At 54.7% G+C, this 27066-nt stretch overlaps 1 protein-coding gene across 1 annotated transcript; it reads left to right on the forward strand.

Moving 5' to 3' along the window:
* The first annotated feature begins 6593 nt into the window (after positions 1 to 6593).
* TNS4 (tensin 4) lies at positions 6594 to 26114 on the forward strand. Its single transcript, XM_076356875.1, has 13 exons — positions 6594 to 6662; positions 13266 to 13903; positions 18038 to 18482; positions 18695 to 19125; positions 19995 to 20081; positions 20640 to 20759; positions 21046 to 21138; positions 21509 to 21586; positions 22051 to 22122; positions 23336 to 23504; positions 24004 to 24072; positions 24338 to 24364; positions 24938 to 26114. The coding sequence occupies exons 2-13, from the start codon at positions 13390 to 13392 to the stop codon at positions 25065 to 25067; spliced, it is 2235 nt and encodes a 744-aa protein (XP_076212990.1). The 5' UTR covers positions 6594 to 6662; positions 13266 to 13389; the 3' UTR covers positions 25068 to 26114.
* Positions 26115 to 27066: the final 952 nt, after the last annotated feature.

The raw sequence follows: 27066 nt of genomic DNA on the forward strand, positions 1-27066 counted from the left end.
TTGGGCACACATAAACACAAACGTCTCCAGGATTTCTCCTCCAAGAGAGCCCCTGCTTACTGAGAAGCTCTGCAGGCTTCACCCAGCACTGCAGCTCCCGCTGGGCTAGCCAGCAGCCAGCTGAGAGTTTGAACCAGCTTATGTTTTTAATGATGAAACTGCTTCTGGCTTACTGGGGCAGGGCGAGTCATGCTGCCAGGCAGCTCAGCCTGGGAATGGCCAGGACAGTCTCCTCTGAAAATCCCTGGGATTTAGCACTGATAGTTACTGGAATGGCTCCAAGTGTGGTTTTTTTCAGGCAGCATCTCCACAGCCCTGTGTTGCTGATCCCATACAGAAGGACTGTGGAAGCGCGTACAGAACCATTGCTGACGTGCTCCTTGGAGGTGTCCATCCATGTTCTGGCTCCTGCTGGCTGGGACCAAAGCCTGAGGCAGCACAGGGGGACTAGTGGATGGAGAAACAGACTCCCAGAGACTTGGCTGTAGCAGCAAGAGAGGAGGGAAGATCCTCTGGTACCTGAGAGCCCAAGCTTGCAGAGCCCCCTCAAACAACCCAGCTGGGGGTCCCCTAGGACTCTGCTGACAGAGATGGCCTCCAGGGCCAACACAAGTCTGTGCTGACTAGCTGCAAGGTGATGGTGTCGCTTGGCACAGGCTAAAATACGTCTCTGGTGGACAGCCAGGTGGCTCCATGATTCATTCAGTGTCTCACATCAGTGTGGGATTGTTCACGGTTGTATCCGGGGTGGATCCTAGAAGCATCTTTCTAAGGAAAATTTTGGGCCCTGACGTCTCATCTTCTGACGAATGGGTGCTACCGCGTGGCACAAGCTGCACTGCCTGCTCCTGCCCTCCTGCAGTGCCACACCACAGCAATATGGAGGCATTTATTCCCCATGCAAGGTTTCCTCACTGGAAATGGTCAGTCAAAAGCTGCCTCAGGAAAAGGGCTTGCTGTTAAGAAAAGAAGAATCCAGTCTCTAACTCTTTGCAATTTTGAGAGCAAAATGCAAGCCGCGGATGCGTGCTGCAGGGAGCTGTCCTGTGCTCTTTTGCTGGCTCTAATGTCCCTGACCTCTGAGAAAACACCCCAGAGACATCCAAGATGTGCATCCTGGGTGGCAGTGGCTTGGGAGACTCCATTATGTGCTGAGCAACGTCTGTACAACATCCTCGGTGCCCTTTGGGGCAGGGAGCCTCTAGATGCCAGTCTTCTTTTGGGCTTGTCCGTAGCTTGTTTGCACATGATAAACTACCAGTGTCAGACAGCACTGGCCAAAAAAGGCTTTTTCTCAGTGCTCCACCTCCAAAGCAAGGTAATTCCTTGAGGGAGGCTGTAGGAGCCACCGGGTGCTGCCACCTCAGCTTTGCCCGTGCAGGGCAGCAGCAGGACCTCATCTTATTTTGTTGACGTCAGTGGTTTTCCCCTCGCTGGCTGCCGAAGTCCTCACACCACCCAGCATGTACAGACAGATACGGGGAGCTCTGCTGCAACCCAACCCGCGCCTCTGGCACGCTCCGGGCTGTAGCAGTTGCTTTTCGATTCCATCCTGCACAGACACATCTGTCGGCTCGAGGCACCCCAGCCAGCCCCCACCACGGAGCGTGCGGCCATGTGCGCAGGCCACAGGGAGCTGGTCCTTCCCCTCGCCCGGCTCGTGGTTGTCTCTGGCTCTCACCGATGCTCCTGGGCATGGCATGGCTTCTGCGGAGGCTTGCACTTTCAGTCTGTGACAATCTTAACTGTAAGGTCTAGAAAACAAAAGGTCCTCTTTCAGAACGGGGAGGCTGATTAACATTCCCTCGGGGGAACCAAAGGGCCTCGTCACTGTTCTGAGTAAATACATTTTGTTGTTCCAAGAAAAAGGGTGACTCACCTGGCGGAGGCTTCGGAAGCAGTGAGGTGTCCGCAGCAGGCACGTGGCTGTTAAAACGAGCCCTCTAGTAACGGGGTTTAGCGGAGGTGTGAAGGGCTGCCTCCTGCCCCAGGGTGTACCCAGCATCAGTCTGTCCTCGAGTCCCCTCCGCTGGGCAGCTCACACCATCACGAACGTTGTTGAATGCTTCGGGCTCCGTGTTGCCAAACAGTGCTGGGTGCTGTGCCCACGTGCTCCCACGCCGAAAGAAGGGGCTGGCTCGGCTCGGGCTGGCTCTGGGGATGTTTGGAGGTGGCAGCAGGACCCAGTTCCAGACCTCGGTGGGTATTCGTGGTCCTCTCCCCTGCCCCGCACCACTTGGCAGCCTGGTCGAGGTCCAGTCAAGTACAAAGCAGGTCAGGCATCCCTCAAAGGTTTCCCTGGGAGCTGCCTGGACTTGCTCTGTCTGTAACAGTTGTGCCATCAATCCAAGGAAGGTCATAGCCCTCTGTGGCTTTTTCAGATCGGTATTTCAGCACTTATCATGTTTTCTTCATTTTTGAAGGCCCCAGAGGAGGGAGGAAGGCTGGAGGGGTGAGGAGGAGGAGGGAGGAAGATAGCAGCGGCCTGCTTCCTCCCCAGATCCATTGCTCAGTCAACTTCCCGCGTCACTTCTGATGTGTTGGGCATGGTGCCGCTTCACTTTTTGTGTATCAGACTTCTGGAAGGTTTTCTGGGGCCAGTGGTGAGAGGGAGGTGGCCTCAGCACCTAACGCAGGACACAGGGCAGAGCATTCCCGAAGAACAATTGGGCAGAGGGCCAGCTCACAAATTTTATTTGTTCTTTTTTAGCTGTCAAATTAATACTTTGTCTTTTATGAGCACATCCCAGGTAGGGCCATGCTCGGAGAAATCTGGTCTGCACAGATAGGTCCACTTTAGTTAAGAAAAGAAGAGACAGAGGAGCTACCAGCAGAGGTGGTCGCAGAGGATTCTGCCACTGATGCTGCCGAGGGGCGTTCCCAGGGTGAAGAAGGACCTGGAGGACAGTCCCTTGTTCCAGCCCTTCTGCATGACCTGAACATTTCAGCCCAAGGCCTCCCCCACCTCGCCCCCCTGCCCGGCCTGCAGCCCCCAGAGGCACTCTGTGGCTTCCCTCCACGAAAAGAAAGAAACAAATCTTCAGTTCCAAGCAGAGGTTACAAATAGAGACATTTTTTAACCTTTTCTCCTCATTTGCACAGGTGCATTCCAGGGGAGCACTCCCAAGTCTTACTCATAACCAATATTTGCTCCTCTGAAAATGCTCTTTTATGTTGGGTCAGCTCATTGATATCTGTGTGTTTATTTTGCTCAAATTCCAGAAACAAGTAACCATGTATTTACAAAACCTACATGATCCTGACTATATGGCTATCTGCCTCTCTTGTTCTTGAAATAAATTTTCATTCTTTATTTTTGCAGCCTGCTTCTGTTGGGAAGGTCGACCGGTTCTGCAAACAGCCCCTGCACATCTTGCTGTTACTGGCACGGCTCTGTTTTGCTGGTGATCGTGCCCTGAGCCAGCAGCCATCCGAAGACGGGCTGCAGAGGGCCCGGGAGGAAGGGTTTCCTCCAGCCAGTCCTGTGGCCGCTTCGGTTTTCCTCCGCCATCTCCAGCTACCAGCTGTGACCAAAGTGCAATCCCTCAGCCAGTCTCTCACTCCTCCTGATTTCCCTCCGCTTCCTCCTGGGAACAAAAAAGTGGCATTTACTGGCTGCTAGCCACCCATCCCATTCCACCTTGGAGGAGTTGCATTAGCATAGTCTTACCCACCTGCACGACTATATAGCTATTCACAGAGTCCAGGGACACGTTGTTTGCTAACAATGTTTGGGGCCTTCAGGGTGGGAAAATCCAGGACGACGCAGAGGCTTGTTCATGGTGGGATTTTTCACTTCAGTGTAAGTACACCCGCACAGTTGACTGGCGTGTGGTTCTCACAGGCATTGCTGCTTAAATACAAAACATGCTCAGTAAATTCAGCTTAACCCGGGTTGTAACTGGGATAACAGAGCCCTAATGCGAGCAGATTTTTATACCTGTGCAACACAGGGGGTGCTTAGTGATCCATCGGGGCAGGGCAAAATACCCTGCTGGGTTGAGAAGCCCTCTGTCCACCTCATTAATTTTTTCCCATTACTCCACACATACAGAGAGCACAAAGAAGATGTAATGGCTTGACGAAAGAGCCACCGAACATCTTGGCTTCACTGCAAAACCGGCAAAGTCAAAGCCAAAGGAAAATGGTGTTTTTTTCTGAGGGGTCTTGCAATATCTCCACGCTCGAGCTTGCTTCAGCACTCAGGGAGGAGTTCGACAGTACTGCAACAAACAAGCCTTTTTCTATAGCAACTGGCCCCTCCAGGACATCTCCGAGTGCCTCACACAATGCAAATGGAAAAGCACTGAGTTGTGAATGTCTGTGCTGCAGATTGAAAGCAACATTAAAAAAGCAACACAGGATTTCAATTTGGCTTTATAAGTGCCAATAGCAGTAACAATCCGATACCCACTGAGAAAGAATTGCATCGCTCTGGGGCAGGGAGGCCTCTTCAAGCCTGGGGCAAATGGGACGGGATGTTACAGCAAACAGCTTTGCATTTATTTACGTATTGCTGAGCAAGTTAATGTTAGTGAAAGGTGTCAGTGTGATGGAAGCGCCTTCTTTTGTGGACACCAGCCCAGCACTGCAGTCATGTTTGATCTGATCACCACCTTCTTTCAAATGAGGCATGAACCAGCTGTGTGCTGGAGCTGGGGCAGTGGGACGGGGCGGTCCAGCGCAGGGTCACTCTCGGATGTGCATGCCTGCGTGCCATTTTTCCAAAGGAGATGCTTAGCCCTGAACAACACGTTTTATCCTGCTGACAAAGGGCTGAGCTTACCAGGGTTGCAAACCCCGTAGAAGAACATCGTCAAAGCTGGGTGTGCTCTGAGTGCAAACAAGGGGACCAGAGCGTAAAGCCACCTTTTTCTACTGCCAAAACCCTTCCTTTCCCCCCACAGCCCTGGTGCTTTCCCTTCCTACGCTGTCTGTAGCTGCTGCAAATGGCGCAGTCCTCTATAACTGCCCAAGCATCCTGCGAGAGAGAAGATGCTCAGCTCGAGGGACCTAACGCAGATCGTGGTTCCCCAACTTTACGCACGGTCTGCTCCCTCCAGCTGGAGTCTCGCACTGGTGATGTGTGTGCAGTAATAGCGATAGTGAATGTCCTCCAGGTTACAAATGCCGTCTGTCAAGTACCTCATCAATGGTGAATTTTACCAGCCAGGAAAAAGGAAAGCTGCCGGCACATCACTCCCCACTGCAATCTTGCAGCCGTTACAGAAGGAAAGGGGCTGTGCTGGCAGTGTGAAACACTGTTTACCCAGGGATGTAAGGAAAGGAAAAAACAACCGCTGATAATAAATAAAACGTTGGAAAGATTGTAAAGTGAGATCAAGGAATTTAAAGGAAGGGGGTTTATATGGTGTATTTCCTGATAAAATCGGACATTTCAAAGCGTCCCTTAGCGGTGTGGCAATGTTGCGGTAAGCTGAAAGCATTTATGGGCAGCAGAATAGGCAGTTCCATTGAAAAAGGGTATTTCAGATATATGATTTTAAAGGTTGCTGCGTGGCTCTGTGCCCACTGAAACTGGAAGAAACCCTTAAGCCAAAATGTACAGCAATCCAAAAAGATGTTTGGGGATTATTTATTATCAGCCATTCCCATTGCGGGAATGCTTAATGCAGCAGTCAAGCCTGGCTGCTCAGGGCTGGACACTGCAAACATGAGTTAGAGACGCAGTTGCCTTTAAATATATTTTTTCATCTGCTCCCTGTAATACACCAGTCAGATAATTGTGCTGAGGGTGTGGGCAGACCTGGGTCTTTTTTTAGATCAGGCCAGAGCAGCCTTGGAAGTCTACAGCCGCCCTTTAGCCAGATGTGATGGGAGATCGTTTCTTTCCCTTTGCACTGAATTGCACCAATCTCACTCACTAACTAATGCAGCACCTTTGCCACCGAGACAGTGACAAAGGGCCAGGCTGTAACCTCTTAAACTGCTCCTCCCAACAACAGGTCTCTCGGTGCCCTCTGCACCAGAGAGTAACAGATAGCAGAGCGAAGGCACGATTCCAGTGCTCCAGCTGGAGAGGAGAGAGTCGTGTGCTTTTTGTTCCCTCTTCATTTGTTTTCACAGCCTACAGCCGACGTTTGAAGAGCGAGGCTGAAGCACGGTCCCTGTCTGTTCTCCCTCCATGAGCAGCGAAGGGGCCCGTGCCATGGCTGAGTGCTGGTTTTGGGCTCCTGCTGACCCACGTGGGATTGCAAGGGCAGAGCACAGTCCTGGCCCTTGGCAGCTGTAGCATCAAATCGTCAGCTGCTCCAAGCAGAGTTACCTTGCTCTGCACCAGCTGAAAGTCATCCTCCTGAGCAGCTTGGCTGAGTAGCTCCCTGCCTTCAGCCATCCTGTGCCAGCATGCTTTGGAGGTGGCCTGGTCTCCTGCCAGCTCAGTGCTGCTCTGGGTTGTATCCCGGTGTCTGGGTCTTCCCTCTTGCGTCACACCTTGCCTGAGCAGGGCTGCACCCTGCGCACGGAGGAGCGGCGAGCAAAGCTCAGCCCAGGTGGGAGGGACTGGGCTCCCGTTAAATCCAAGGCTCCCAGAGGACTGAGTCCTTGCACAGACTCACCCTTGTGCTGATTTTATGAGCTCAAGGTGCTGTTGGAGGTGTTGCAGCAAGAGCGGTGCGCAGGAGACTGGACCTGCAGCTCAGGTACCTGCTGAGTGCTGATTTCAAGGGCCATCTCTGCCTTTTCCATGTCTCTTTTGAGTCCTTTTTTTCCTTCAATCCTCCATGCTAATGTTATTTGCAGTTTGTATCAGTTCCTCTCTTCCATCACTTCTCTTTCTTCTGCTGCTGCTTTGCATTTAGCTGGTGATTATTCTTGTGCCTTGGGAGAAATCTGCTGCAGAGATCTCAAATAAGCCAAGACATGGTTGTTCCTGCCTGAACAATACTGCTGGCTGGCAGAGAGACCAAGTGGTGTTTATCCTGGGTGGGGAAGCTGCTGGATGTTCTGTGAGAAATGGCATGGGATTATACTTCTTGCTCAGGCTAAGGTTTTGGACTTTTCTCAGTAGTCTATGGGTTTTATTTTATTAGCAATTACCTTTCTTATTCACCCAGAGTTTGAAGCCTATTTAAGACTTCCAGCGATGTTTGACTGTGCATCTGTACAAGTGATGTGAGATGCTTCATTCACTCTGCCTGAAGTGAATTCAGCCTGTAGAAATGAGGCTGTGATCGTGTGTCTGTGTGTGTGCACCCTGCTTTTTCAGTGGGAGGCTGCGGTGTGGTGAAGTGTTAAGAGCTCAAGGCAATAAAAATGCCACGTGGTAGCAAGAAGTGTGACTAGCTGGAGGCAGTGGTTTGTGTAGGACTCGGGAGGAAAATCAGCTAGCTGTGCATTAGTCAAGGTTTTTGGTACCACTGTACTTTCTTAAGCCACTGACAGTCAGCAAGGTCAAGGCATTGTGACTCAGATCAGTATCAAGAGATGCTGTGAAACCTAAACCAAGGTCCTGAGGATCCATCCTTGCGTAAGAGGAGAGCAGAGCATCAAGATGATTGTGTGGAAGCTGTGCAACCAGGGGTCCAGACAGGAGCGCTGCCTGTGTAGGCAGATGTATTGGCAGGAAGATGGAGGTCTGAGGAGGGGAGGAAGAGTATCTAGTCCCACCTTGTGCTGTTTGTCCCTTAGACCCAAGAAAAGAGCATGGAGCATGGTCTGCTGCTTCATGAGGTTTCAAGCCCCGGGATGCAGTGCTGTATACTCAAGGGAACACACACAGGGGAGCACAGACGTACAGCGTCCTTCTGAAATGCTTAAAGGTCTGCAGAGCCCTCTGTGCAGCAGCTCCCATCCTGTCCCTTCCCTTGGCACCTCCAAAATGCAGAGAAACAGCCTCTCTTATGCTGCAGCTTCCATCATAATAATACTGCCTAATGCAGTCCCACAAGGGGACGGAGATGAGATGTGACTGTGGTCTCAGAAGGGAAAAATCCAGGTTGGTGCTCCAAGGAGCTTGTTAGTGTGTCTAGAACATCTCACATTCCTGTAACTCATCTCAAACATTCCTACAATTAGCTAATTCAGTCTATTTTTGGACAGACACCCTCTTCTAAAGATGCTCTCCTTGCTGCCCCCTCCCTGAGCTTCCTGTGTCCACTCCTCACCCTGCAAAGAGCTGGAGGGAAAACCCTCCTGGCTGCGCTGGGATCTCTCCTGGGAACAGGGGAACCAGGCTCTGCTGCTCGTCTCATACCCAGAGAAGCTCTTGCTGAAGGGGAAAGAGCCATCCTGGGAGAGGAAAAGGGAGCATGGCAGTGGGAGGGGGAGTTATTTGAGTAGCAATTTCGACATTAACTAATAACCCTCCTCATCCAAAACCCTGGAGACCCTTTCAGAAGTCTGAAATGTTGCTAAACAAGCAATGCATTGGGGCTGTTCACAGGGGAATCGCTGGAGGAGGACGGCTTCTGCTGCCGGACGCTGACGGGTTGTGTTGGAGTGCTTCTTGCTGCCCCAGCAAAAAGTCCTCCTTTGGCAATGGTCACACAGATGCTGCCCCGTTGCGGGGCTCCAGGGGCTGATCAAATACCGAGAGTTAGCGATGCTGCCTGGGATTTCATAAAGGCTTTTCTTTGCTGCTGAACTTTCTAATTATTCTTGTTTGAGCAAGGAAGGAGGCGGCTTTGTCTGACAGTCACCCCTTCTCCCCCCGGACACTGGGAGGGCTGCCCCTCCTCAGGCACCAGCTGCCTCGTGCTCCAGGTGCTGGACCCCCCTGTAGCTGGAGGTATATTAATACTTGCTATGTGATACCAGTGCTGTCTCTGCTCTGCAGGCAAAATATAGCATAACCATGGCAACTTTTTTCCTCAACCTCATCAGCACACCCTGCTAATCTAGGCAAGTCACCCCACAGCCCTCGCAATGATTCAGCTGGGCGTAATGAGCTCTGTAAATCCTGGGTGTCCCAGCAGTTCCTTCTGCTCCTCCTGGTGAGGGGATGTGTAACAGACTTGTCATCGGGAGGCTCCCAGGGCTCACGTTGCAAGGAAAAACAACCCAAGCTTGGCAGCTGGCTTTGCTGTTTTGGGGTCTCTGCGCAGACAAGGAATAAGCCTGTGTCCCGGCTCGTGTGTCTTAGCTCCAAATAACTGCGCTGGGACATCCAGGGCTCTGTGTGTGCAGCTGCCAGGCGAAGCTGAGAGGCAGCGTTTTCGGCATTGCTGTTACCTTGCCTGATCGGTTGAAGCCTGGGGGAGAGCCAGCACGGCCGCGGGCGGAGGTGAAGCTGGGGGTCCGCACCGAGCTCGCTGTGCTCCAGCAGACAAAGCCAGGACAGGGCCCTGCACGGAGGGACTTTGTTCCATGGAGCTCGGTCCACGTGGCCGTTGCAGGCTGGCTGTGCCGTGCCGTGCCGTGCCGTGCCTGGCGGGTTTGGGGAGGGCGTGCAGGCAGTTATCTAACAGCTGGGGTGTGCCTGGTGCAGCCCTGGCCCAAGGGCACTCTGCTTCTCCCGCCGCCGCCCAGGAGGCACCCTGTAGCCCTCCAAACCCAGCACCCTACCTCCTGCCTCTGCTCTCCGCAGCCCCACGTGGGTGCTCCAGCCCTGGTCCCAGTGCTGACACCCTGAGCTCCTTTTCATGTCAGGGGGCTCTGTGTTTTCATGTCAGGGGGCCGCCTGCCAAGCTGGGCTGGAGGTGGAGGGGAGAACTGGGGTTACTGGTCTGAACTGCAATTCCTGCTTCACCGAGCCGCGTGTCTTGGTACAGCAGGCAGCTGCCTCACCAAGAGCCTTTATCAGTGTGTCCGTCTGCATCCAAAATTTGTGACTTGTCCCCTTCATCTTAGGGGGAATTCTGTTCCACAGTCTGTTTCCAGAAGCAGAAACTCTGTAATTTCCAGTCTAGATGTGTTTGTGGCCAGCTTATTTCCATTTCTTCTTCTGCTAGCCTTGTCTTAGCTTAAACAACAGTGCTCCTTCCCCCAGTGTTTCTGTACAGCCAGTAAATCCTCCCAGCCTTGGTTAAGCTAGCCAGCCAAGCCCTGTAAGGCATGTCTGCAGCGCCTGGGTTACCTCTGCCAGGGCTGCGATGCTTGTGTTGCAGAGCTTTCTCTGCTGCTGCTGCCGGAGTGAAGGGCACCGCACCTCGTGGCACGGCACAGATGTGCCGTCGGCTTCACTGTGCGATACGGGCTCCCTGCCTGCGATCATGGTCCTTGCACTCCAGCCCGGCCCCTCTTCCCTGCCCGGGGGGCACAGCTGGACACTGCCCAGCCTTCGCCAGGGCTGTGCACAAGGGCACTGCTATTTCTGATTGCTCTTGGAAAGTCCTGATGTCTGTGGGCAGTGTTTGTCTTTCTTGTGGCTGCACCATGCTGGTGGCTAACAGCCACCTTGTGATTAACCTCCTTTGCCCGAGCCCTTCTCCTCCTTTGTTCCTCTGAGCAGAAGAGCCTGCAGCTGAGGCTCAAAATTCTTGTGAGGAGCCTGGGAGACCTCTCACTTTAACCCAGAGAAGAGAAGGGAGGAGAAATGAGGTTTGGAGGCTAATTCTGGCACCATCAGGCACGAGAAAGATCAAAAACTTGGGGCAGGAGTACAAGAGAGGAGGGAAGCTGTTGCGTGCATGCTCCTGGAACCCCCTGACAGTCCTTGTTCATGCATACTGCACGTTATTTCTGTACCTACTTAAATTAAAACCAGCCTTGTCTTGCGGATGCTGACTGGAGCCAGGCAGTTCTTTTCCCCAGGGGAGAATCCAATTTTCACTCCATCTAGCTTGTGTTTTTGACCTGGAATGACTCTTCTTTTTATATTTAACAAACGCTCCCTCCAAGCCTTGTACCGTGCTGCACTTCTCACGGCAGTGCCTGCGGCGTCATGGCACATAGGTGCTCCAAGGCAGGAAACCAGAAGTGGGCAGACCACGTACCTGTGATCCTACTGACCGCACGGCAGAGCCGCGCTGTGACCCGATCAGAGGCGACACGAGCTCTGCGGGCAGCGCCCAGGCACAGCCAGCCCGGCTGGCCGGTGGGAAAGGGGAACTCGGGTCCCAGCCCACCTCTGCATCCTCTGCACCTGGGGGTTTGGGTCCAGAAATGCTGAGGAAGAGCAATGCACAGGTGCTGGCCGTGGCACGGCTGGCTGGGAAGGCACCGCGGGCTGTGCAGCTGCTGGGCTGCATCACTGCTGCGGTCGCAGGAGGGACCCCACCACATGCAGCCTGTGCATTTCACCTGTCTGCCCCCCGAGCCTGGGGAGCAGCTACCCTGAAGTCCAGCTCTTCCCACCCGTTTTCTGATAGACCCCTTCACAGCCAGCCCTTCGTAGGGATAACCTGCTCCGGACTCTGTCCATCTCCCATCGGGGCTGGGACAGACCTGGCTTGCAGAGCGCAGCCCCGAATGCCCGGAGGTGCAGGTGGGGCTGCGTGTCTTTCCCGTCTGTAGTATTAATCAGTTAGTTACAATTCAGAGATGCCATGTGCCTGTCTAATTTGCAACTAAAGGCACAACAGCTGCCTCCCAGAGGTGCTTTCCCTTCTGCAGCACAGGTCTTGGTGCAGGACACGTCCTTGCTCCTGAGCCTTTCTTACGGACCAGCCTGCCAGTCCTGTAAATAAAATCTATCAGAGGCTCAGAAGACACAGTGGGGTCCAGGCTGGGAGGAAGCTAAATGGGTTTGAAGTATTTATTCACTTCTGCAGTCCTTAAAATCCTCTCCTAGCTCTTTTGAGAGTGTTAACTGGTGTGACTCAGGATCCATAGCCACGCCGAGCTCCGTACACTGTGAGCAGCAGCAGACAGCAGCAATGTTCTGCTTCTAATTCATTAATCTTCATGAGTCTGTGCTCTTCTGGGTGTCTCTTTCTCCGGCAAGAAGAGAAGCTTCTTCAGGGTTATATAATTCATTGAGGGCAAAGCCGGCCTGTTTTGAGCCACCTCCGTAACAGCTCTCAGCACCCAGCACGGCAATTAGTCACCGCTTACCAGACATGACGTACCGCGCCAGCCCAGCACTCCTGCCCTCGCCCATGGGGGTTATAGACTGGCTGCCCAGGAGCAACGTGTCTCTTTCTTAATCCTATGACTCCATAGTTAATCAATCCAAGATAGGTGAGTAAATAAGTCAGTCATTCAAGACTGATGCAGGAAAGGACAAATGTTTTAATAAGCGTAGGCCACTGTTTGTATGTATTACACACCAGATCCACACAGGGTATGGAGGAGGGAGCCCTGAGCTGTAGGATTAACTCCTGTCAGTGAGCCTTTGGCTCCAACTCTCCGGGCATCCTTTGGTCCCCACCGGTGCTGCCTGGAGAGGACGGGCACGTTCCCATGCAGCCCGTGCAGTACCGGGCATGGAGAATGTGCTTGGCTTTTTTGTCCCCAAGCACCGAGACGTTGAGTTTTGGCTGCCAGAGGGTGTGGAGGGAACAGGCTTATCTTCCTCATCCTGAGACTAATGAGCGAGGTTCCCCCAGTGCATTTGGTGGCAGCAAGTTTTGCTGAATGGCAGCTCCCACCGTGCCGGCGTGCAGATGAGCACGAGGGAGAGCAGCAGCTGGGGGGACCCCACTTGTTCCTGATGCAGTTGGATGACTTCCCCACCCCCAAATGGTGTCCCGAGACCTTTTGCCCAGAACTCCCCAAGGGAAGCCTACCCTCTGCCGTGGGGTTTTTTTAATGGCGAATTCAAAGATACTTTCTATCTAAAGCGAAGCCAGAGAGTATTCAAAATTTAATAGCAATCAGATTCCTAGAGCAGTGCCTTGACTGAGAAAACAGCCACATACACAGGCTTCCAGAGCTCAGCTCACGTTGTACCAGCAAAATAAACCCTCAGATTAAATGTACACCCACTCGCAGAACATTGGCAGGCTGCTCCGTCTCCCTGGCCCACTGTAAGCCTACCCTGCGCAGCTCCAGGCTCGCTGTCTACCATTGCCTCCCCGGATGGCTTCCGAGGGTCAGGGTCCCATGCAAAAGTCGTTAGACTGATATTTCGTTTCATTCTTAACCAAAAAAATAAGTGCTGTGGAAAAAAAAGCAGAATGTAGTTTTTAGGCCTTTGAATCCTGAAAGTTGCGAATTAATCCTCCTTGCACTTGCCCAAATGCACTGTGGCACCGGGAGCAGAGGCTGGAGGGGGGTGGAAAAGCAATACAGGATGACTTGTTTTCTTATGAGCTGAATTCCAGCTTTGCACTCCAAATCCCCGTTTTTATAGACTTTTCCGCTGAAGTCTGCTCCTGCCCTGGGCATGCCTGCGTAACCACTCCTCTCTCTGCATTCCTTAGATTCTTCTTCCGCTTGAGACGCTGGATTGAAGAAGGAGTCTGAGGTCCCTGGTGGAGAAAGGGAGGCAAGGAGGAGGACGAGGTTTCCCTTGGACTCTAAGGCATCAAATCGGAAAACCAAACCATGTCACAGGTCATACAAAACCACGTGTTGCGTGTTGGACAGACCGTGTGTGTTTCCTCACAGGAGGAAAGCAAGAGCTTGCACCCGGCGGGGTACCCCGGCTGCTCTCTGCTGCCGATGAAGTACGCCTACTACTCAACGGAGGGCTGGGCTGACCCGTCCGCGATGGTGCACACCAACGCACGCCTGCTTCCCGGCGGAGGGCTGTACGTAGCCCACCCCATATTTGAGCACATGGCTGCTCACACCCAGGGGAAGGGGCAGCAGGATACCTCTTTGGAGAGACCCGCTGCCCCGTGTCAGGCAAAGGAGAAGGAGGAGGACACCGGCACAGATCCTGAGGCTCACCTGGTGTCTCCTACCTTGGACATATCAATAGAGAGTCTCAACCAGCTGATCCTAGAAATCGATCCGACCTTTCAGCCGCTCACATGCAAGCCGGTGAAGGATGCGGCCCAACCTGCTTCTCAGGGTGATGCTGCTGCCACCAAGAAACAAGATCCGGAGGCAATAGGTGAGGCAAAAGGTGCTGGTCATGCGGTGGAGCCAGCGCAGCTCAGACCTAGTGAAAACCATTTGCAAGAGGCAGAGTGAAAGTCCAGGGCGGAGAGGCTGGCTACACACCAGCCCCAGCCCCCTCTGCTGTGGGCAGGATGAGGTCCTGTGCTCCTGTGAAGGGCTGGAAATGGGCATCGGTGACATCCCCCACCATCCCCAGTGGGATCAGCGTGGGATACTGTCTGCTGACATCAGGGCTTCGTGTAAAGGAGCAGGAGAACAGATTGTGTATCCAGGCTCTCTGCCTAACTTGTGTGCTTAGGTGGCCCCGGTCTGACCACTTTTGAAATGTCTTGTGTCCAGCTAGCTCAACAGCATCCAAAAGAAAACAGGGAGAACAGCCTTAATTCAACCTGACGTTTGTTTCCCTGTGTTTGGAGAAAACATTTCTCATTAGAAATGGGAATTGTAGCTCTCAGAAAATGCCTAATCCAAGTTATTACCATCAATGACTAGGGACAGGCACTGACCTCTGGGTGCGACATCTGGCGCGTGCTTACCCTTGCAGCAGAGCCCCAGTTCTACCAAAGGGCAGTGGAGCCTTTCCCAGGGTCATACTTGACCTGTGGAAGCACAAGGATTTGAAGCCAGATTTCCAAAGCCTTGGGCTAAGGTACTGATCGTTACACAACCATCCCATTTAAATGTTCCCAATCATTTTGCCAGAGAAATTCTTTTTCCAGGGCTTGTGCACTCCTCCAGCAGCATACCTGGCATACACAAGGCAGAACATCAGCAGCACATACCAACCCCCTCTTTCTGCTCTCATGCCTGGGTGCCTTACGTGAACCCTTTTGCAACACTTCTCTGTCATCCCTGCAATCCAAAGCTGTGCTGTGTGTGCTGCTTCTGATCCAAGCACTCTTGCCTGTGGCTCTTTTGCAGCGTGTTTGCTGCTCAACACACTGTGTGCAGGGTAACACAAGCAGACAGCGTGTTGCACACTGCTGCAAGCGTTCTGGTGCGCTGGAGGACAGATCTGTGATGAGTTTAGGTGCCTAAAGATACAGTCTCACTGCTGCTGAAAAGCCTTATTGCCTGTCTGTGTCTTTAGACATGGAAATACCTTGAAAATCTGTCCCTAGGCCTCTTTCCAGAGGAAGGTCAAATGAGAGAATGTTAAAGGCATGAAAAAAATTGTTCTCCCTGAGCCCTCATGCAAATGTCTGCATGAGGAACGTGGGGCTGGAGGAGGACGAGGTGCCTGTCTGCAAGTGCACTGAACTGCAGCCCTGGCAGGTGTGAGGGTCCCGATGCTCCAACGGGGAAGCAGCTAAGCTGGAGTCAGGGAGCGCAGGGGCCGGAGCAGTGCGAGCACGTTGCAGGGCTTGGGCGATTCTGGAGCAGACAGCATCCCTGCTTCCCGCTGGGATGGAAGGGGGTGGCCTTACAGATAAAGTACTGTGACAAAGTGCAAGTTCAGCTCTTGGCTCCTCAGACTGGTGTTTGGAGGCATTCAGATGCCTCTCCTTCAGGCATCACTCGAGGGCTGGAGTCCCGAGCAGCTCAGCAGGTAGCGTGCTAGTGGTTTTGAAAATCTGGCTCCAAGTGTGGAACTGAACATCTGGAAACCTGGCCCTGAACTCAGTGGGAAAAGCCTCACTTTAGCTTTCATTTTCTTTTAACAGCTCTTATTTTTTATGCAAACTTCCTACTGCTGCACAGCATCCCTGTTCACCCACCTCCTGCTGCAGCCGTGCGACCTGTGCATGCACCACTGCTCCCATCTCACGCCAGCTGGCCCCGTGGAAAGGCTCCCATTAGGCTCCTGCCCCCCTTTCCTCCCCTGGCCGTGCAGGGGAGGGCTGCACAGGGCCCCATTGCGCTTTCTGAATAATTTCCACGCCCTCCTTTCTGCCTGAGGTTTAAGTTCCCTGCAAGCACGGTCAGTTGATGTGCGGGCTGGCAGGAGACTGATGGTGCCCAGAGTCCACAGGAGGGGCTTGTTCTTGTCTAGTAGAAACCACGGGGAGGGCTTTTAACAGAATAGATGCTGTAGCAATAGGAGACACATTCATGACAGTCACTAACTTCCTCTGGTACTTGCTTGTTCCTGGAGAAGAGGAGAGTGTCTCAGCTTGCGTGACAGCTGGGCTCTGTGTTTGCCGCACTTTTGCCACTCCTTGATGCTGAAAAACTTGCCAAGGTCTTGAGCAAATATTTGAGGCTTAACCACACCTGATAAGCAGGAGCAAAAGCAGAAAAGTAGGAGGCAAAGGGCCTCGTTAGCCCAGGGTGCAGATGCTTTTCAGTTATTTCTTTAAAGGACAATTAAAATCCCCATTTCTTTTCCCCTTTTGAGGGAGACGTTGACAGAAAGCATCCAGCCAAGAGCTTGCTGTAAGGGTTTGCACACAAAAGGTTTGATACCAGAACCACGTGGCTCCGGAGCCTTTCCGAGGATGGGCTTTGGAGGAGCTGCTGCTGGCTGCCAATGGCAGTAAGGGTGTGGAGGGGGAAGGCTGCGGTTCTGGCTCCTTCCCCACGCGTGGTCCAGCTGCGTCCCCGCTGGGGACCAGCCCTTCTAGCTTACCCGGCGCCTCCTCGGCGGCTCTCCGCTGGCCGTGCCGATCCAATCCTGCGCTGGGATCAGCATAGAGAAGGCGCTCTGAGAGTAACTTTTGTACAGACTTGTGCTTTTCCAGCTCATCAAGCTTTATGCCCCAGAGGTCTGGTTGTTCCTTGCAGTAAACAGGGTCTGCAGTGCTTGGCAGTCTGGAGACAGCTGCTCTGCCCCAGCCAGCTACCCTCATCGGCAGGTCCCACCGGCAGCTGTTTCCCAGGAACGAGGCACATAACATCAACTGCCAGGGAGCTCAGGGCTGTTAAGAGCAGTTTTTCATTGCTGCAGCAAAAAGGTTCTTCTCTCTCCAAGAAACGCCTTTAAGAAGGGGAACTTTCTTAAACTCCATGGCAGGGCAAGAACCAGAAGAAAACAAAGCTGGGCACGTTCAGACTAGAAAGGAGGCGCACGCTTCTAGCAGTGGAGGTGATTAACCACTGGAACGGCTTCCCTGGGGAGGTGATGAATTCGCCATTGCTGCAAGCCCTTAAATCAAGTCTGAGTGTCTCTTGCTAAAAGGCACCTTCTAGCTCAGCCAGAAATTATGGCCTTGTTCAAGAAACCCAGTGACTGACGTGCATCGGGCACCTGGGAGCCAGGCATCCCCTTGCCCTGGCTGTGAGGTCACTGAAGGTCTTGGAGCAAGTGACGCTCCATCAGATGTGTTACCTTATAAATAATGGCAAGGAAAGGGGCTAGGAGATGCCCTGCTGCCCTGAGCATGAATGGAGGAGCAGGAAAAAACACACAGCGGGGCACGGGCATAGAAACTGCCTTGGAAATTATTTCTCTAAAGAGACTTGTGCAGGATGGGAGGTAGGAAGGGAGAGCAGCCGGCCCCTGCCCTGGGCTGCGCGCTTGCTGCTGGCACGCCTGGTCCCATAGCTGACACCTAGAGCCTTGTAACTGCCCTTGTCCCGCACGGCTTCCCTCTGCCTCCCGCTCCGCAGCCATGATGCAGATGCCGCGGGTGTCCAGCGGTGCCTGGGGGCGAGGTGATGTCCCCCGTGCTCCTCTGTCCAGCCAGCTCAGAGGGTGTGCAGGGCCACGCGCCTGCTGCCGTGGGCACCCTCCGAGCCTGATGTCATCCCTGGGGGGAGCAGCCAGATGTTTTTCTCTTGAGTCAGGTACAAACAGGGTGGCTGCTGGAGGAAACACCCACCTCTTGCTGCAGGTCTCGGCAAGCACCGGCTGTGCAATGCTGGCGAGGGGGGTCTGTGCAGTCAGACATGACCGCATGTAACCCCTCTTGCCTGGAAGCCCGCCTGCACTTGGGTGGGTCACCGTGGCTTGGTGTCCATGAAGAAATCAGCCCTCACAGGGTCTTAACAAAGGCCAGCGTTGGGCCATGGGGGTCTCCCTGCAGAGCCTGGGGGTACTCCCCTGGGCCAAGCAGCCCTGCAGGGCATGCAAACTGGAGCCAAAATTAATAGCAAGAAGAAGAGAGATGCATGTCCCCCACAGAGCTTAGCTAACGAACCTGACTCAAACACTGAATTGGTAACGACCTCCTCTTTCCTCCTCCAGACATTAAATACATAGAGATGACGCCAGGCAGAGCCACGTGTTCCGAGCTGCTGCAGGGCTCCCCCAGCCCTTTGGGCACGCCGTTCTCGAGGTCTCCCCAGGGCAATGGCTTCCTGCCCCAAAAAGGGGGACTCAGAGGCAACTACAGCACCAGTGGCAGCGTGGTTTTCTCGAGCCCACCTGGACCCGCGAGCCCCCGCTTGGGCGCCCCGAGCTGCGCTGCCTCCCTGACCTGCGGCAAAGCATCTGAGTGCATTGCTGTCCCCCAGCAGTGTGCGGCTGGCCAGACGGACAGCATCTTCTACAGCCCCAGGGCTCTCGGCACCTCCCCGGGCTTCGACAATTTGCTGAAGCCCGTGCACGTGGTGAGGGCCCGGCAGAGGAGCAGCCGGGTCTCCCTGCTCTCCACGAGCCCTGGCTCAGACACCAGTTACATCCTTGGAAGGTAAATGCCGCCTTGTGTCCCAGTCTCAGGCTGGTGATGGGGACAGAAGGGGCACTGGGCGGTTACCCCAAGTCCCGTTGTCCAGGACCTCCTTCCTCAGGCTGGGAGTCAATGCCCCGCAGGGCTAGCGCAGTCTCTGGGATGGGCTGTGCATCCCATCCCGGCTAAATAACCCCACTGATCTCCTTCTGCTCTTTGTCTCCCTCTTGCAGCAGCACCCACTCGCTCCACAATGACGACTCGGATGCTCACCCCGCTATCTGCCGCTCCGCTGACTGCCCGTCCCCTGCCAGCTCTCTGGGCAGCCCCTGCCCACCTTCCCCGAGCATCAGGACTCACTCTGGAGAAGCTTTTGGCCTGAGTCCCCACCAGCCCAGGGCAGCCTGCTCCACCAAAGCCAACACCTCCCCGTCCCAGAAGGGACAGGCCAGCAGCTGCCCCCCCTCCATCCTCAACTCCGCAGCCGACATCCCGGTGCTGCTGGTGAACGGGTGCCTGGAACAAGGAGATGCATCTTCCAAGCTGGCTGAAGCCCCCCCAGCCTCTGTCAAGCAGAGCCCCCCTCCCAGCTGCAGCCTGGCCTTGAGGCTCGGTGGCCTGAACAATGCCCTGTCGGCACCAGCGCTCTCCTGCGTCTCGGACAGTAAGTCACCTCCCTGCCACAGGGCAGGTCTGGAGGGGGAAGGAGCTGTAGAGCCCAACAGCTGCTAGGAAAGGGGGAGCAAACACCGGTTCCTGCTCTGGTTTATCTGTGGGTTATAGACATGAAGGAAGGACAGGAGGTCCTCGCTGGCGCTAGAGGTCCTCAATGTATCTCCGCAGGGTTGGAGGGGTCTGCGGTGGTCTCCAGCTCTTTGCTGATGACCCTGCATTAGCTATGGTGTTTTGCCCACCAGGGTCCTGGGGCACATGCTCAGCAGGCAGAAACGCTCTGGTCCCCTCAAGGAGATGCAGAGATGCATATTTATAGCACCTGAGAATGAGAACCATAATTCTGTCATTTCTTTGTGCCCCCAGAATGGGTGGGGAGGAGGGGTTAGGGTTCCAGTTTGCTCTGGAGGACATCTAAAGATACCAGAGTTTATAAGGTCTCTCATTCAAGGGTAAACAATAGGGCTATTGTTCTCTGGAGGAGGTTGGCAAAGGCAGTTCTCAGGGCAGAGGGTTTTAATTGGGATTCTTATGGGAATAGCAGGAGGGCTTTGCGGGTCAGATCCTCAGCTGGTGTAAATCCCCATGGTCCAGTGGACTTGTGCAGGGTTGGACAGACTGGCACTGCTGGGGGATTCCATGTGCTGCCTCTCTGCACTCCATCGCAGCCTGCCAAGAGAGATAATTTCGTGGAGAATGAATTATTCTGAGGAGTAGGGAGGAAGCTCTGGTCAAAAGGATTGAAAAAAACACTTCAAATCTAGCCAGCCTGGAAGAGAAATATCTTTGCTAGGGCTCTGTCCCGCTCAGTGATGTCTTTCAGGTCCCACGCTGGCCTTGACGCCGTAAGGTCTCTTGCAGGTCCCCTCAGGGCTGGGCAGCCGACCATGAAGTTTGTGATGGACACATCGAAATACTGGTTCAAGCCGAGCATAACCAGGGACCAAGGTAAGGCAGTAAGTGTTTCTGCTGGGATAACCCCATCTCAGACTTGCTCTCTGTGGGTCTGCAGGACTGCTGCCTGTTCCCCAGGCTGGAATTTGCCTCCCCGCAGCACCTCAGTCCAGCTCTTGCCCGTGCTGAGGTCCTGTGGGGACTCGGTGATGGCAATTCAAAGTATACTGGGGTTCATGGGCATTGAGAGACCTACTTACAGGTCTAGGGGGAGGGCTCAGGGCCAGGCTGTACCACAGCCCCCCCCCCCCCCCAGATCCAGAAAAGCTTCTCCTGCCTCTGACTGTGCTGCTACTCCGCATGGCCTGGGCAGGGGCTGACTTTGTCCTGGGGACCACGGACCCGCAGCACCGAGCTGGGGCCCCTCAGTCTGCAGGGGCACTGCAGTCGGTACCCGCACGAGGGACGTGCGTGTCCTCAGCAAACGCTCCTGATGATTTCTCGCTTCTGGCAAGGAGCGACTCCCCGCGAGAGCATCGGCCGGACGCAAAATGCAATGCGGGGAGGTTCCACCTGTTTTGCTTGGCTGAGCCTCCGCCTGTGCTTTGACAGCAATCCAGCTGCTGAAGGACAAGGAGCCAGGCACGTTCATTGTGCGGGACAGCACATCGTACCGGGGGTCTTTCGGACTGGCGATGAAGGTTCCCGTCTCTCCATCTGGCAGCCAGACAGGTACAGGCACTCGCTCAGAAAGGTGGGGTTTGCTTCAGGGATTTAACTGAAACCAGTCAGACTAAAGCAAGCTGAGAAGCCGCAGGACTCCGGTTGTGCGAGTGACGCTGGCAGTGGCGTCTGTGCATGCCCATCCCCATGCACGGGGACTGGCACCGCGCTCACCACGCAGAGCAGAAGCGCCGGTGGATGCCCTGGGACGGGGCCACGGGGCGGGCAGGGGAGGGCAGGGGTGAAACAACGTCAATTGTGCCGGTGCTGACGCTGTCTTCAATCCTGCTTCCAGGCAATGAGAGCAGTGACCTCGTCCGGCACTTCCTCATCGAGTCATCTGCCAAAGGGGTGCACTTGAAAGGAGCCAGCGAGGAGCTGTATTTCGGTAAGGATGGTGCCGTGACCTGCAGCAGCCCTGGCAGCTCCAGGAGCTGTTTCCAAAAGCCCCCTGAAGCGCCGGCCAGGACCGGGGCTGCTCCACAGCCCTGCAGTGAGTGTGTTGTGTGGGGGCCCTCCAGCCCCTGGCTCCTGCCCACACTTCTCTGCTTGTGAGACTGTAGTAGTAGTCTCCAAAACAAGAACATGGGGTGGGGGTTGGAAAACCCACTTTTGTCACTGTGAGGCCCCAAATAGTCCAGCTTAGCTCCGCCCTTCCCTCCTTCTGAGGTCCCTGGGACACTGTTGAGGGGCCAGAGCCGCACGGGTGGGAGGTTTCAGGCACCAGGCCCCCCCCGACTCGCGGTTCTGTGTTGCAGGGAGCCTCTCTGCCTTCGTGTATCAGCACGCCATCACCCCGCTGGCACTGCCCTGCAAGCTGAGCATCCCCAGCCGAGGTAGGTGTCAGGGGCAGGAGAGATGCTCCGAGCGGTCCCTCCTGCTGGGCTGGGGAGATGGGGACGGTCCTGCAGTGGGGAGGGGGCTGAGCCGCCTGGGTGCCCCCACAACGGGGCTGATTGCCTGGGCTGTAGGTGGAGCAGGGACCTGCAAGACCTGACTCGAGTACAAGATGGTGGTGACTTGCTTCTGCCTGGGGATGGAGGGTGGTCAGCAAAGCAGCGGGGAGCAGGGGACAACTGCGGGTGGGCAAGGAAAGGAGGAGTGGGGAGATCAGAGATGAATGGAACCAGGAGAGGGAGACGGAGGACAATTAAATTAATTACTGCTCGAAACCCCTGCGATTTAAGCAGTCCTGGGCCTTTGAGCCTCTTGTGAGATGAGGAATTTCACCCAATGCAAAGTGGTGACCCAGAGCAGCCTGACCTGTGGACATCAGTGCTCCTGTCTGTCGTTTGTGCAGATCTTGCTGATGGAGAAGATAGCCCTGACTGTGCTCCTGAATCCGCACTATCCCTGCTGAAGAACACTGCCGGTGAGGAAAGGAGCAGGGGGGGACACCAGGGGACAGTCGAGTTTCCAATAGCTAGAGCTCTGGGCATGCACCCATGCTTTGGGCTTTAGTCTTTACGTATCAACCACAGGGCTCTCTTTTTTTATGTCATCCATTCTGACACCATTCACAGCAGAAGCTGAAAAGCCGGCACTGTCTTTGGACCTGTGCAGAACAGCAGGTCACCCCAGTGCATCTGTGGGTGCCGGTGCAATGTCCCCCTCCTGGCTTTACCACCAGGTTGGAGACACCTGCGGGTTTTCTTCACATCCTCAGATCATGGGCCTGCAAGGGAACCTGATATTTTTAAAGAAAGGGGACTTTTGGTCCTCACAATAGTGAAGTAAGCTTTGAAAAGACAATTCTTGAAGTCCCAAGGCTGATAAAAGACCCACAATTCCCACAATTCTAAATAGCCCCTGATTTTTAAGCCTCTCTCCTGTTGGCCTCAACCAGGGTATTGAACTGATGGGCACTGAACATCTGGAGCTTCTGGGAGAGGGATGGGGCAGTTGGGGGCTGGTTAAATTGATGAGGGACCTTATGGGAGATGCATGGAAACTGCACAGCAGGACGGGGAAGGGTCTTTGCTTCTCTTCTGCGCCCAGGTGCCCCCAGCCTGGGTGCAGCGGTGGGTGGGCTCCAGGTGAGAGCAGAGAGCGATGGGCAGGAGACCACGCAGATGGGTCACGGCGCAGTCAGGGGAGTTGGGAACCGCTTTGTTTTGCTGGAAATTCTGAAAAATAAGTTGGCAAGCTGAAAAGTTTAGTTTGACCCAGAACAGCCCTTTAAACAGCTCAATCAGCCTGAAATGTCATGTTTTACGTTGGCCTTCAGCCGTTAGTTGGCTTGGGGTATTTCTGCTTTTCATTAAAGGAAATATGTAATAAACAGAAAAAAAATCCAAATCTGACATTTAGAAACCGGAAATTAAATACTTCGACTTTTAAAACAATTAGTGCAAAGAATTAAAATAAACCAAAATAAATCTGTGAAGAATTTCTGAGTCACCAAGTCTTTAATTTTCATCAAAACAAATCTGACCCACGTACATGTGTCCGGTTCTGCAGGATGATGCCTGGGACCCGGCCCCGGACCTGGCACTGCTGTGCTCAGCGCTGCACGTGCTCAGCGCAGCGAGACGCCAGCGTGATGCTGGCCCCGTGCTGAGCCTGGCTCTGTGCTGTCCTTGCAGTGTGCAACGTCTTGTACCTCAACTCGGTGAACATGGAGACGCTCACAGGAGCCCCGGCCATCCAGAAAGCCATCTCCTCCACCTTCGAGCTGGAGACGCTGCCCACACCCACCCTCGTGCACTTCAGAGCGACCGAGCAGGGAGTCACGCTGACGGACATCCAGAGGAAGTAAGAGCCACATGGGGAGGGTCAGGACAGGGCTGCCACGGCCAAGGGCTCACCGGTGGGGAGCTGCGGGGGAGAGCTAAATGGCCATGGAAATGCAGCTCGCCTGTGACCGCACAGCTCTCTTCTTGCCTCTCAGCCTGCCAACGTGCTGATCTGCAGCACGTCAAGAAAAACTGGCCTGCTAGGACAAATCCGTGTTGCAATCCAGAGATGGACTTGACCCCTTCTGTTACAGCACAGGGCATGATGCTGCTTTACGTAAAGCTAGTGGCAACATCTCAAGAGTGGGAGGCAGGAGCCGGCTCAGCCCAAGAGCTGCCTGCACTTTGCCAGCTGCCAGCTTGGAGGCAGCCCCGGGGAGCGGGACCCCCACACCCCCCATTCCCCAGCAGCCACAACAGTTTGAGCAGGGCTTGAATTTGCAAATGCCTGTTTCTCCCACCAGCTCTGCTCAGGCACTTTCCTCCTCTAACGCCACGCTCTGCTCCTCCCCCAACAGGGTGTTTTTCAGGCGACACTACCCCTTGGCTGCCATCAGGTTTTGCGGGATGGATCCTGAGAACAGAAAGTGAGTTATCGGCTGCTCTGCGGGATGAGGGCATCCGAGCTGGTCGGAGCCGCCGCGCGGTGCTCGCTTCCCCACGGTTCCCAGCGCGGCTCTGCTGCTCCCGACTCTCTACCGCTTAAAATCCCAAATCCCAACCACTGGCTGTGCAGCCCCTGCCCTGGGCTTAATGCACTGGGTTTAGCTAAATAGAAACCTTGACTTTGCAGCTGATGGAATGAGTTAAATATCACTCTTCTGAGCAAATCCAATTCTGTTCTTCCCTCAGGTGGCAGAAGTACTGCAAGTCCTCGAGGTAAGACCTGCGCAGGGACCTCCCGCAGCTGAAGCGTGCCGGTGGAAACCTGGGGGGGGGGAGATGCTGCTTTGACCCAGCCTCGCCTCTCCAGCGGGTGCATTGCAAAGCTTTGCACAGCAGCAAAGAATCAAAGCTTAAAAATGAAGAGGGGATGCTATAAAAGTTAACGTGGTGGCACGATGAGATGTGGGACTGATGGGTGAAGCTTTGTGGGGAGTTTTGCTCTGTAGGTTTTGATGAGAGGCTTGGCTAAGCCCAATTCTCTGCATCCCCTCATGTAGAAAGCCCCCGTCCAAATCCGTCAGCCTTCCCAGTGACTCGCTTGCTCTGGGCTCAGGAAGTGAGTTTATATCTGGCTCTACCTTGCGTTCAAGAAACTTTTCACAGCTGGGGAAGCCTTGCCAGAAACACTTCTCTCGGCTGTTTTGCTTCCAAGTAAACGTGATTGGGGAGCGGGCCAAGGTGGAATTGCTGGAACCGGGATTTTGCTTTGTGGCCGGGCCTAGTTTAAGCATATTCCTTTGGATTCCTGGATGCAAACTACATAAGGCTCTCTCTCCTTTTTCAAAGGATCTTTGGGTTTGTGGCCAAAAGCCAGACAGATTCGGAGAACCTCTGTCACCTGTTTGCAGAGTACGACACTGTGCAGCCAGCGTCGCTTGTCATCGACCTTCTATGCAAGCTCCTGCCGGGCCCGTAGAGGACAGAAACCCCAGGACAGCTCCAGGCTGGCAGCTGCCCACACGCTGCCGAGCTTCTACTGCTCACCTTTTCCTGCTTCTGGGTTGCATTTTGGCAACAGCTCATATTTATATTTTTTTGTTATATACCGTCATGTCACGAGTCTCAGTTAAAGATGTTATGCTCTGGTGGGATGAGATGTTCCCCCGAGACCCTCCGCAGGGCATCGCGTGGCCAGCGCTCGCCGCGGTGGCCAGCACGGGATGGCTGCCCGTGGGGAGCTGTGCCGAGCTGGGAGCGGAGCTGCAGGACGGGAGCTGTGCTCACCGAACGGAACCGCTGCCTCCCTCACCTGGCATGCACCGTTCGCTTTTCTCTCGAGGACTGAAATACTCCGGCTGAGATTTCTACCAGCAGCGGGGGATGCCTGCACTCGGGGTGTCCAAGCTGAGCTCCCACCTGCGGGGACTCAGCCCTAACACCCCCCCCAACGCCGCAGGAGAGGAGCTCTGATGCAGGCAGGGGGGGACTCACCTCCCTGACGACAGACCAGCATCAGGAGGCAGTTTTGCAAATCAAAGCATATAAAATCACTAGGCCCTGCTGAAAAGTCCTGCTTCCCCCAAAGAGCAAGAAGCATCGAAAGGCAGCGTATTTTTGCCTGGTGCTGGTAAATTCTCTTGCCCTTTACTTGCAAAGCGGGGTTACAGGCTAGCTCAACCTCCAGGCATCATGGCAAGCTGAGAAATAAATGTTGACATTTTCATGACAGTAAAATGTTGGGTTTTTGGAAATGACTTGCATGAATTTGGGCCAGATCCTCAGATGACGTAAATTGGCGCAGCCTTGTGGAAATCGGTGCTGCCGTGATTTACACCAGCTGAAGATTCAGCTCTTGCTGTAATCTCCGAGTGGAGTAGAGCGGCTCTGAGCGCACCATACAGCCGTCTCCCTTAGCACTCGCTTACCTGGTGCCTCTACGTTGTTTTAATTTTGGACCCTGTGCTAACAAACCCTGCTTAGGGGTATTTTCAATAAAGCAGTGGATCATTTATCTCACCACAAACAGTGCAGAGATGTTAGCAACTGAAATACGGTTACTCTGCTCTCTTAAACTGCCAAGCATATGCATGCGTTGCACTTAAAGAAAACGTCACTCCCCTCCAGCCGGGCTGTGAAACGGCATTCGGCTGCAACAGCTCTGTGGCAACGATAAAACCAGATATTGGAGTTCCTGCGTGGGGTGGGGGGAGCACCCGGCTCCAGGACGAGAAACTAACGGCTTTGTGTGTCCCCCCCAGTCTGTCTGGCCTAAGCTCTGCTCAGCCGAGACCCAGCACCCAGCCTGGGGCCGGGCTGGGCGAGCCTGTGACCCCGCGGGCTCCGCACGCCTGTGCCGTCCCCATCGTGCTGCAAAGCACCAACTTCAAGACCCAGGGGAACGCGGCGCCCCAAGGTCACGGGCAGCTCGGGGGGACGCGGCTCAGCCCCAGCGCCCCGGGCTCGTGCATCCCCGGCCCCAGCCCCGCAGGGATCCCCAGCCCCCCGCGGGGTGTGCAGGATGCGACCCGCTGCAGTGCGCGCTGCAGCCGGCAAGGGGCCCCAGCACGACACCGTCCATCCCTGCCTGCGCCCTGCCCGCGCCCTGCCTGCACCCTGCCCGCCTCCTGCCTGCACCCTGCCCGCGCCCTGCCCGCGCCCTGCCCGCGCCCTGCCTGCACCCTGCCTGCACCCTGCCCGCCTCCTGCCTGCACCCTGCCCGCGCCCTGCCTGCACCCTGCCCGCGCCCTGCCTGCGCCCTGCCTGCACCCTGCCCGCCTCCTGCCTGTGCCCGGCCCGTCTGCTGGGAGCCGTAATTAAGGGCAGAGCCGCGCTGCTTCACTCCGTCGTGTTTATCGCGATGCTGTTCAGGACAGCAGCGATAAGCGCAAAGGGAATACGAACATTCGAAGGCTTTGGCTCCAAACGGTGCTTTGGGGGGGGGATCGCGCTGCCGCCCCCGAGCCCGGGCCCCCGCA

Source organism: Aptenodytes patagonicus, chromosome 20 (assembly GCF_965638725.1).
Source record: "Aptenodytes patagonicus chromosome 20, bAptPat1.pri.cur, whole genome shotgun sequence".
Taxonomy (NCBI): domain Eukaryota; kingdom Metazoa; phylum Chordata; class Aves; order Sphenisciformes; family Spheniscidae; genus Aptenodytes; species Aptenodytes patagonicus.

Bases quoted from the DNA above. Each gene is read 5' to 3' on its own strand.
- TNS4 (XM_076356875.1), top strand. From the start codon at position 13,390: ATGTCACAGGTCATACAAAACCACGTGTTGCGTGTTGGACAGACCGTG. The intron at 13,904-18,037 runs GTGAGGCAAAAG...TTCCTCCTCCAG, and splicing joins ACAAGATCCGGAGGCAATAG to ACATTAAATACATAGAGATG. The intron at 23,505-24,003 runs GTAAGAGCCACA...CTCCCCCAACAG, and splicing joins CTGACGGACATCCAGAGGAA to GGTGTTTTTCAGGCGACACT.